The sequence below is a fragment of the Barbatula barbatula genome (genome assembly GCF_947034865.1).
Source record: "Barbatula barbatula genome assembly, chromosome: 1".
NCBI lineage: Eukaryota > Metazoa > Chordata > Actinopteri > Cypriniformes > Nemacheilidae > Barbatula > Barbatula barbatula.
This window is the reverse complement of record NC_136766.1, coordinates 32,640,992-32,652,595: the sequence shown is the minus strand read 5'-3', so window position 1 is coordinate 32,652,595 and position 11,604 is coordinate 32,640,992. Positions and strand designations below refer to the sequence as shown.

At 44.8% G+C, this 11,604-nt stretch overlaps 1 protein-coding gene across 2 annotated transcripts in view; it reads right to left on the bottom strand.

The window, feature by feature from the left end:
- Positions 1 to 597: 597 nt before the first annotated feature.
- Positions 598 to 11,604, bottom strand: part of LOC306901085 (E3 ubiquitin-protein ligase TRIM39-like) — a 12,514-nt gene continuing 1,507 nt past the window's right edge. The window contains exons 2-9 of one of the 2 annotated variants that reach the window (XM_079468587.1): positions 6,265 to 6,316; positions 5,777 to 5,899; positions 5,109 to 5,662; positions 4,926 to 5,021; positions 4,625 to 4,858; positions 4,377 to 4,515; positions 1,402 to 1,428; positions 598 to 1,284 (exon numbers count right to left, since the gene is read on the bottom strand). In XM_079468587.1, the coding sequence (XP_079324713.1) occupies positions 737 to 1,284; positions 1,402 to 1,428; positions 4,377 to 4,515; positions 4,625 to 4,858; positions 4,926 to 5,021; positions 5,109 to 5,662; positions 5,777 to 5,846 (1,668 nt within the window). In that variant the 5' untranslated portion in view covers positions 5,847 to 5,899; positions 6,265 to 6,316 and the 3' untranslated portion in view covers positions 598 to 736. Of the gene's footprint in view, positions 1,285 to 1,401; positions 1,429 to 4,376; positions 4,516 to 4,624; positions 4,859 to 4,925; positions 5,022 to 5,108; positions 5,663 to 5,776; positions 5,900 to 6,264; positions 6,374 to 11,604 lie in introns of those variants that run through there. The other variant, XM_079468588.1, reaches the window with a different exon arrangement.

Sequence of the window (11,604 nt, the reverse complement as noted above, 5' to 3'; positions counted from 1 at the left end):
TATACAAGTGTAATTGTTAGTTGCTGGAATAAACTTTAATGCACCGCAACAGCAAGAGGCTTTGTGTGACCCTCCTTATGACCCAAAGTTTGAGAAGCTTTGATATAAATGACAATACTGCCAGATAGTGTAGCGTGTTGAGACATTTGGGCATGAGATTGCCCAATCCATGGTTGGATTTAGTTTGTAATTTGGTTTATTTCCAGAGTCCTAATACATGCAACTATTTCTAAAGTGCTTATTTAAAAAAAGAATGCTGCTATCTCGCATAAAACACTCTGTATAGAGCGAATAAGAGATTGATGAGCGATCGATATCCATTAATTCAACACAACCGCCGTGGACAGCACCTGTTAACGTGGCACGTAGGAAAGTAACCTCCTAAGGTTTGTGTTCGGGAAACACACGTAGATACCTGTAGTTAGGATATACATTTAGAGTCTTCGTAGCACCCTAAGAGACAACATTATTGGGGGACGCAGCCCTGAATGTTTAGAGCATTTTATAATGAATCATGTTTTAATCTGAAAGATTGTTTCAAATCATTCTAGTATGAATGGCATGGAAAGGCTACTTTTTAGTAACGTAAATTCTTCAACTCCTGATAAATTCATTTTAGTTGTGATTAGCCTTTTAGATATGCTTCATTCACCATGTAGAACATAATGAGGGAACAGTGCGCTATTCTAACTCCACCAGGATTTAGTTCCAAATATTGTATATCATGTGTGTACATTTATTTGTTGTAATGAACAGGTGAGATGATCAGTGGGGCAGAATTTTCACCGTCATCATTAGGACATGGACTGAAGCATGGAAAGAGTTTCTCAGTGAAAGTTTGACCAGTGAAAGAGTAGATATGAGATCTGTTCTCCACATCATAAAAACAGACCAGACCCTCCTCATAATCCACAAACACCCCCACCTTCTGTGGACTCACTCTCAGAGACAGAAAGACAGAGGGACCAGTACATGCCTGATAATTAATACAATCTCTCAGAACTACAATCCAGTGTCCATTATGAGGAGTTGCTGTGATCTCCCCTTTCCTAATAACAGATTCTCTGACCACTCCTAAATCCCATTCAGTTTTTCCCTTCACCAGAACCTCAAAATAAAATCTCCCTGAAGAGAATCCCTCTTTACCCAGAACATTGACACACTGATCAAATCTCTCTGGATTATCTGGGAGTTCATATCTAATATCTCCATCTCTCACTTGTTTTCCATCTTCAGACAGGATGAGATATGGATGAGCTGTATCAGGATCCAGAGTCACATCCACTGAGAGAGATCAGTGAATATGAATCAATATAAAGATGTCGATGTGTCTATAATTGTAGAGGTGAGTATGTGTGTGTGTAAAGTATTATTGAGAACAGTGAAGATCACACATTGTACCTGCAAACTGCTGCATCCTCCTCAACACTGTCAACACAAATAACAATAAAACATCATCAAGAGTTTATCTTACAACCATTTTTTTACAACCATTTCTAAACCAAAGATTACAAGGGTAAGTACAGCATTATCACTGCCTTGGAATCATTTCTTCTATCGTGTTATAACATTTTTTGTCAGAATTGAGTTAATAACATAATTCTGTAACACTTAATAATACTGTTTCATACTTAACAGGCAATTACGGAGGAACTAATGCAGAACAAATAGTTAGTGCTGCAATAACACTAGTCATTACTAATAACTAAAATGGAAAAAAGAGTAACTAATCAGTAAGTGTTGTGACGAGGCAGAGTCAACGGAATCCATTTGCAGCTTTATTTAAGAGTGGTCATGACAGGCAGGGTAAACACCAGCGAACAGGGTAATACACGAAAGGCAGAGGCTCTGGCTCGGCAGGACTGACGCGAAGCTCTGTCTCTGGCTCGGCAGGACTGACGCGAAGCTCTGGCTCTGGCTCGGCAGGACTGACGCGAAGCTCTGGCTCTGGCTTGGCAGGACTGACGCGAAGCTCTGGCTCTGGCTCGGCAGGACTGACGCGAAGCTCTGGCTCTGGCTCTGGCTCGGCAGGACTGACGCGAAGCTCTGGCTCTGGCTCTGGCTCGGCAGGACTGACGCGAAGCTCTGGCTCTGGCTCTGGCTTGGCAGGACTGACGCGAAGCTCTGGCTCTGGCTCGGCAGGACTGACGCGAAGCTCTGGCTCTGGCTCTGGCTCGGCAGGACTGACGCGAAGCTCTGGCTCTGGCTCGGCAGGACTGACGCGAAGCTCTGGCTCTGGCTCGGCAGGACTGACGCGAAGCTCTGGCTCTGGCTCGGCAGGACTGACGCGAAGCTCTGGCTCTGGCTCTGGCTCGGCAGGACTGACGCGAAGCTCTGGCTCTGGCTCGGCAGGACTGACGCGAAGCTCTGGCTCTGGCTCTGGCTCGGCAGGACTGACGCGAAGCTCTGGCTCTGGCTCGGCAGGACTGACGCGAAGCTCTGGCTCTGGCTCGGCAGGACTGACGCGAAGCTCTGGCTCTGGCTCGGCAGGACTGACGCGAAGCTCTGGCTCTGGCTCGGCAGGACTGACGCGAAGCTCTGGCTCTGGCTCGGCAGGACTGACGCGAAGCTCTGGCTCTGGCTCGGCAGGACTGACGCGAAGCTCTGGCTCTGGCTCGGCAGGACTGACGCGAAGCTCTGGCTCTGGCTCGGCAGGACTGACGCGAAGCTCTGGCTCTGGCTCGGCAGGACTGACGCGAAGCTCTGGCTCTGGCTCGGCAGGACTGACGCGAAGCTCTGGCTCTGGCTCGGCAGGACTGGCGCGAAGCTCTGGCTCTGGCTCGGCAGGACTGACGCGAAGCTCTGGCTCTGGCTCGGCAGGACTGACGCGAAGCTCTGGCTCTGGCTCGGCAGGACTGGCGTGAAGCTCTGGCTCGGCAGGACTGGCGTGAAGCTCTGGCTCTGGCTCGGCAGGACTGGCGTGAAGCTCTGGCTCTGGCTCGGCAGGACTGACGCGAAGCTCTGGCTCTGGCTGAAGGGATGCTGTGAGATTGTGGGACCCCTCATCCACCAAGCCCACAGTAAAGGACGAGCCCCTTATCCGAAGGGCGAGGTCAATATATCGACTTAAAGTCCATTGAGGAGTGTGTCAGGCATGAGGTACTCTAACATGTCCTCAAGCCCATAGCGGAACATGTCCTTTAAGACCGCCTCGTTTAAGTCCACCCCATGGCAGAGCCTCAACATATTTCTCTATCGGGCAGTTGCCTTGGCTGAGGCGGAAGAGAAGGAGGACTGGGCCAATGGTAGGTATCGCTGCAAGATCTTGGGGTGGCGAAGTCTTCTGTTGTTACCAGGCAGAGTCCAGAATCCTTTTGCAGCTTTATTTAAGAGTGGTCAAGACAGGTAGGGTAAACTTCAGCGAACAGGGCAATACACGAAAGGCAGAGACAAACCAGGTAGACAAGCAAAGGGTCGAGGCAGGCAGCAAGAACCAGAGTCCAATGAGCAATCCAGGTCAGGTCAGATCAGATCAGATCAGATCAGATCAGATCAGATCAGGCACTTCTGGTCAGCGACGGGAAACAGTCCAAGGTCAAGTACCAAATACAAATAACGCTCAGAAATGACAGCCGGAACAAATCAAGACATCACACTGAATGGGTGTGTGGAAGTGGTTTATATGTGTGTATGTGAATGACATGCAGGTGTGTGCGCAATCAGTCCCAGGTGAAAGGCAAGATGGGAAATGGAGTTCGGTGAGTGAGTGGTAATAGTCTGATGTGACTAATAATACTGGAGTGCCCTCTGGTGGTTCTCAAGGGCACTCCAGTAGGTGACCGTTACAGTAAGTAACACAAGCTGATGTTTAAAGGAACAATTAGTTACTTATTACTTATTAAATATTAATAAATAACCACTAAATGCTGTTTCCTGCAGAACTACACAATTACCAAGAATTTAGAATTTTTTTTTAAAGATTAATTAGATTTATTGATATGATTGATGTGAAAAATAAGATCTTGATAAAGAAGAATATTGGACAATAGTTTGGTGATATAATGAAGTTCACTGAAAGTACAGAATTAGTTAAAATTGTATTCTTAATAGTAATCAATCAATGCAAATAAACAATACATTTTATCCCTTCGAAGGGAGTAGGGCAAAGGAATGATGACTTCATCTGAATTTTCCCAGTGACAGCTGGTGACTGTTCAGTATGAATACATGTTCCGTTACACCCCTGTTATATATATATCAAGGTATTATCTACAAAGTCAAATTGTCCACAAAAACTTAGCATAAGCTCAATTCCTCAAAATTGATCAGGATGCACACAGAACCTTACAATTCCAAAATGATAGTTTTATATTCTTTTTTATAGCAGATGTTCATATTTCATTATGTGGGTATTTGATCAACTAATTTTCACGTACCGGTTTGGGTGAGTTTGTCATCTAGAGTCTCCTGCAGTTGAGTCAGAGCTCTCCTCAGAGACTCCACACTGACATCAGTCTTCATACTGATCTCAGACCAGTTCTTGGTGTGTGGAGGTCTATACAGGGATGAGTCAACCTACAGCAGAAGAGAGAAGAAATCCCTCAGCATGAGGAGAGAGAGAGAGACAGAGAGAGACAGAGAGAGAGAGAGAGAGAGAGAGAGAGAGAGAGAGAGAGAGACTGACCTGTAGGAGGTGGAGATGATGGTCAGTGTGTGAGAGCTGCTCCAGCTCACTGTCTCTCCACTTCAGCTCAGTGATCTCCTGCTCCAGATCTTTCATGAGATCTTCATCCTGTTTCTCTGCTGCTTTCTGCTGCTCGTCCATCATCTCCAGCAGCTCAGTCTGACATCTCTCAATGGATCTGATCAGAGCGCTGAAGACCTCAACACTAGCTGCTTTCTCCTCATCTGTGCTTCTCTGAAACAATCATGTTTTCATTCATCATCTTTATTTATAAGACAAACACTTCTTCTCTTCAACTTACTTTTCTGAGTTGTGCTGAGTGTTTGATGTCTTGAATCTTCTTGATTCTCTCCTGGATCATCTGCTGAACGTCTGTCTGTGTCTTCTTCAGTTGAGTCTATAGGCAGACAGCAACACACAGACACATTTGATCACAGGTAAACAGGTTATTAAATCATGTTTTAATGTTGTTATTGACTCAAACCTTCTTCTCTTCACTCATCTCCTCTAGAGGAACAGTGTTGTGAGTCTTGTGGTCTCCATCAGTACAAAACACACACACACATGTCTGATCATCTCTACAGAAGAACTCCAGAGGTCTCTCATGTTTCTGACATATATAGTCCTTTATATTCTCCACAGGATCCATCAGTTTGTGTTTCTTTAAGTTTGGGACTCTATGATGAGGCTCCAGATGAGTTTCACAGTAAGAGTTCTGACACATCAGGCAGGACTTCAGGGCTTTCAGCTTTCTCTCATCACAGATGTCACAGAGAACTTCAGATCTTCTCACACTGATCTTTTCGTTGTAGTGCAGCACAACCTGTCTGAGTGTTGTGTTGATCTTGAGGTCTGGTCTTTTACTGAATGTTTCTTTACACATTGGACACAAGTAGATGTGACTGTTGTCCCAGTACTGTTTCAGACAGCTCCTGCAGAAGTTGTGTCCACATGGAGTGCTGACTGGATCACTGAACACCTCCAGACACACAGAACACTGAAGCTCCTCCGTCAGAGAAACACTGGACGATGACAGAGCTGAGAAATCATCAACATTCATCACTGACAGATTAAACATTTATGTAAATAGATTGATATGATTTTACACATTAAATAATTTACATATTTATTCATTTTGTGTTGTTGACTTACGTGGATGTTCCTCCATACTCTCTCTCCTGGTCTGTCTTGGTTTTGATGATGTTGGTAAAGTTTCTGCCATCACAAGTCTTCTCTTTAAATATTTTAAGATTCTGTCTCTTCTCAAAGCTTAAACTATATTGTATATTTCAGAACATAAAACACACGTTCAGTATGTTTCATTCATAAACACATTTAATGTTCACATGTATTTCTCTTCTTGTTTATTGTGTTTTTCATTCTGTCTGTAGTTCACACACTTCCTGTTTCTTTAAGTCTTCAGTCGTGTGACACAATACCAACACAAACTAATCTTTACAATGAATAAAATTCTGTTAATATTTCAGTTCATATCTAACTAGTTTAATTCATTTAACTCATTAAACGTGTGTATTCATCTGGTTTTGTCTAATGTGCTCTAGTAAGACACACAGCCCACTGAAGCAAAACACATTACAAACTTGTTCAGAGAAATCTCTCACATATCTTAATGGTGTTACCTGTGAGTGAGTATCAGATGTGATCATGAGCGTCTTTGAAAGTCTCAGATATCTTGTTTGTGAAGAAATAAAGCAGATTGTTGTTCATCAGTTTAGTTTCATTTTCACTAAAAGATCTCGCTCTCCAGTGATGTCATAGCTCCTCCCACAATTTTACTAAAAGATCTTGCTCACATGTGATGTCATAGCTCCTCCCACATTTTCACTTGAATGGAGCTGCTGCAAATGTAAATGTTTGTTGTTTGTGTTTAGTTTGTGTTAATCTTATATTCAGCTTCCATAATGCCACAACATTGCACAGCTTTTGGTTGTCAAAAACAGAGAAATATGAAAAATAGCCACAAGAACTTCATAGAAAAACTAAATCAACTTTTACTTCGAGAAGCTTATTGATAAGAGGCAAGAGAAAACTTCTCCAAGTTTTGAGCAAAGTGACACTACACTGAAGACACAGTGTAACACAAATACAAATATACTGAAGGTAAAAACTGTGACCAGCAATAGTTCACTAGGATATATCAGACTAAAGAGAGTCTGAGAGACACATCTGTAAGGAGGTTCTTCAGGTGTAATCTTTTGCATCTTTCCACTACGGTCCATTTCATGATGCTTATAGTTCTGCTAAAGAAGAAAAGAGAGTGAGGTACAGAAATTCAGTTCTGCCGTGTAAAGATGTTTATTGCCTTCTGTATATAATGTAACCGAGCGTTTATGTGGGTTCGCCTGGAACTTGTGGTTTATAAAATAAGTAAACGGATGCTTTCTTCTGGTACATAACTCTTTCTCTTTATTATGAGATCGCACATGTGATAACCTCACACTTTAGTTCCGAGTGCGCATGCTCACTCCCCAACTACGGTGAGCCCCGAGGGGAAAACAGTATTGCACACACACACTTACTACAATGCGATTGGACTCAGTATTCCAGAATAAGAACACTCAAATACAATCTGTTACATATGTCCCCCCCTCCAGAATAAACGTCCTCGTTTATATTCCAGAACAACAAAGCATAAAAACATACATGGCCTATAGAAACAAATAACAACTCAATGCACATTTTATAACATGAACCAAACACAGCAGTGCAACATGACACCATGAGAATTATATAAGGCACCTTTTCTTCTTCCTATTTTAACTGAAACAAACAAAACAAAAATTTCAAACAGTGCTCAACATAGAACAAACCCTGAAAATGAGCACTCACAATGAGCATAACGTTAACCTCAGTACATAACAAAGTCCCTGAAACGGCCAGGAGGTTTTAACATCCTCCCAGTCCTACCTACATATGTATCTGACCTCTTTAATGAACAAAGGTCATCAGGTGAAACCCTCAGGTCTCTCTGAGGAGACACACACTCAAGTCAGTCTGATGTTCCAGCCTCCAGGGAGGAGGACATTGGCAGAGAAGTGGGCACGTTAGAAAAAGTCTGTTTTTGCGGCAGCGAAGGAACAGGCAAAGTATAAGGCCGCAGCCTATTATAATGCACTATCTGCGCTCGCTCCTCAGAGTCCAAAGCATTGACAATCTGATACGTTAGTCCCAATTCACCACATGAATCCATTACTTTCACAATCTTGTACGGTCCCTTCCAATGGGGTGCCAGTTTCATGCGACTTTCCACAGGATTGTTCAGCCACACCATAGCACCCACAGCATACGGCTGGTGACGCACTCCTTCGTCATGGTACATTTTCTGACGGTCATGAGCTGCCTCGCTATGCATGCGTGCCCCGCTAAAGGCAGAGTCCAGCTTTTTCAGTAATGCAGCAACAAAGTCAGCATGAGATACCATCATCTGCGAGTCCAGAGCATGTGTAGGTAACAGAACATCAGCCGGGACCCGTGCCTCCCGACCATGAGTCAAAAAGTATGGTGTGAAATGAGTGCTGGAGTGGGGTGATGTGTTATAAGCAAATGCAACATGTTTCACATACTCATCCCATTCTCCACCATGGGTCAGAAGTGTCTTAGCCAACTGATCAATCAGTGTCCGATTGAACCGCTCAACCATACCATCCGATTTTGGGTTGTAGGGAGTGGTACGTGTTTTGTTGATTTTCATCAAGTTACAAAGGATCTGGATCACCTGCGCCTCAAACTGACGACCTTGGTCTGAATGCAAAGTCTCTGGAACACCGTGAATAAGAACATAGTCCTCAAACAGGCAGTGTGCTACAGTCTGTGCGGTCTGATTCGGCAATGCATACAAATTGACAAATTTAGTAAAGTAGTCCTCCACAACCAACACATAACGATTACCTTTGGAGGTTGTAGGCAGCTCTAAAATGTCCATAGCCACCCTCTCAAATGGCCGCACAGTTTGGGAACCGCCCATAGGTGCTCGATGGGACGGAACTGGACCACGACGAGTCTGGCATGCCTTGCATTGCTCACACCACGTTCTAATGTCCCTGTACATAGAAGGCCAGTAGCTGATATTTCTTGCCCGCTCCCATACACGTTCAGCAGAGAAATGTGCAGAGGCTGGGGCCCCATGCAACTGCAAGAGCAGGTCAGAAATCATTGCAGAAGGAACAACAATTTGGATCCTGGGCTCACCCGTAAGAGTACAGATGACAGAGCGACACAAGAGTCCATCAATGATAGTGAGACGACTGAACTCAGTCCAAAGTTTTCTTAAGCACTGAGAGGCTCCTTTTATCTGTCCCCTTGCCGGTCTTTGCAAAAGCTCCACCCATCTCAACACTGTTCTGATGTCAGGATCGGTCTGCTGCAAAGCCCTAATGTCAGATGTGGTGAAAGACAGGGATTCTAGAGCAAGCATGCATAGTCACTCCCTTAGGAGGATCAACACTATCAGAGGAACATGGAAAGTAAGTACATTGTTGATTTGAACTCACCACATTGACTTTTACCACCGCTTTGCCACCAGATTCAACGGCACTCCAGTCGAGTGTTACAGGGCGCCGTGAAAGAGCGTCTGCATTCTTATGCTGATTTCCCTCCTTGTGCACGATGACCCAATTCAGTGGATCAAGCTCCATAATCCATCTCCCTCTTCTCCCTGTCGGGTCATCTTCAATAGACATACGCCGCAGAGCTAACAGGGGTCGGTGGTCTGTGATAATGGTGAAAAAAGCAAGTCCGATGTAGTGTCGGAACTCTCTCACAGCCCACACAATGGCCCACAGCTCCCGATCAAAAGTAGACCAACGCCTCTGTGTGCCATTCAATGCCCGGCTGGCATATGCGACCACATGTTCGATGCCGTCCCTATCCTGGGCCAGCACTGCACCGACGGCCACATTGGATGCATCCGTGAAGATTTTGAACGGCAAATGAAAGTCGGGCAGTATCACTACAGGCTCAGATGACAACAAAATTTTCAGGAAGTTGAAAGACTTGTCACATTCAGGAGTCCACACAAAGGGAACATTCTTCCCAACAAGTTGGTTCAATGGAGCTGCGTGCTTAGAGAAGTCTCTGACAAAACGTCTGTAATAGGAACATAGTCCCACAAAGGCCCTGACCTCTGATGGAGATTGGGGAACTGGCCAATTTAAAACCTTCTCTGTATTCCGGGGATCGGGCTGCAGTCCCTTTCGAGAAATAACATGGCCCAGAAAAACAACATGATCTCTGGCAAGGTGGCATTTCTTTGGGTTCAGTCTCAATCCGGCAGACTGAATTCTTGAAAACACTTCCGTTAGGCTAGACAGGTGTTCCTTGAATGATTTACTGTAAATCAAGATATCGTCGAGATATACCATGCAGACGTGCCATGGGAGCCCCCTCAGGACCAGCTCCATCAGACGTTGGAATGTCGCAGGGGAATTAGAGAGACCCATTGGCATGGATCGCCACTGATAGAGCCCCTGTCCCGTCGTGAATGCCGTCTTTTCTCTATCGTCTTCGGCGACTTCCACCTGCCAGTAGCCGTTAGAAAAATCCAGTGTGCTGAACCACACAGCGCCTGACAATGCATCCAGAGTATCGTCCACGCGGGGTAGAGGGTGAGAATCTTTCACCGTAACACTGTTCAAGCGTCTATAATCGATACAAAATCGCCACGCGCCACATTTCTTTTTCACCAAGACCACTGGCGATGCCCAAGGGCTGCAGCTCTCCTCAATGACACCCTCTTCCAGCAGACTAGCCACTTGTCTTTCTATTTCAGCACGTTTTTCAGGAGATACCCGATACGCACGTTGCTTGATAGGGGTCTGCTCTCCAGTTCTGATGTTATGTTTAATTAAATTGCATTTGCCTGTATTTTGCGCAGAGGAGCTGAAGATATCTTTGTATTCCAGCAGCAATGCTGACAGTTCTGCTTTTTCAGTTTCTGAAACAGTTGAGTCTTGCAATGATATAGGGGGGGCGACTCCTGATGCAGTTGTTGCAGCTACATCAACGGGAGCATGAAGCAGTTGAATGCCAGTGTCATCCACAGAATAAAATTCACCCAGGTGCAAACCTTCTTTCAGTGAAATGTGCTGTCCAGTAGGGTTCAAGACCCGAGCTTTTGTCAGTCCATCGTGAACAGTGGTTACTGTGTGAGCCACCACTAAGCTGGAAGAATCTGCCACATTAGGTTCCAAATAGCCATCAAAGTCGGTAGACCACTGAGTCACATAAGGGGAGGATACCCTAACTGGCTCAACTGACTCACTGAGGGGCGGTAAGGTCATTGTGGTCGCCAGGGACACATTGCAGCAAAGTGGAACAAAGTCCTTGTTAGTGAGGAGAGGAACTGAGATGTCCCATAGTTGTAACTTAGCCCGGCTGAGTTCTAACGAGGCGTGATTCTTCAACAGGAAGTCCCACCCCAACAACACAGACTGTGTGGTTTCTCTCAACACATGAAAAACATGCTGCCACCAATGTAACCGAGCGTTTATGTGGGTTCGCCTGGAACTTGTGGTTTATAAAATAAGTAAACGGATGCTTTCTTCTGGTACATAACTCTTTCTCTTTATTATGAGATCGCACATGTGATAACCTCACACTTTAGTTCCGAGTGCGCATGCTCACTCCCCAACTACGGTGAGCCCCGAGGGGAAAACAGTATTGCACACACACACTTACTACAATGCGATTGGACTCAGTATTCCAGAATAAGAACACTCAAATACAATCTGTTACAATAATAAGAGTTTTCTAAAGTTCATACTGTTGTCAGAAAACCTGCGAGTCCTCATGTTTGTGTTTTTATGTCATTGATGTTGGTATCTGTTGATGGAGATGCTTTTCTATGTACAGCATCCAGAATGATGGCAAACGTGAGTCTCTTAACATCTCGACACTGTGTCTGTCATCACATTCATGAGTAACAGATGTTCTCAGGTCAAACTCCTCAAAGCTCGCAGCGT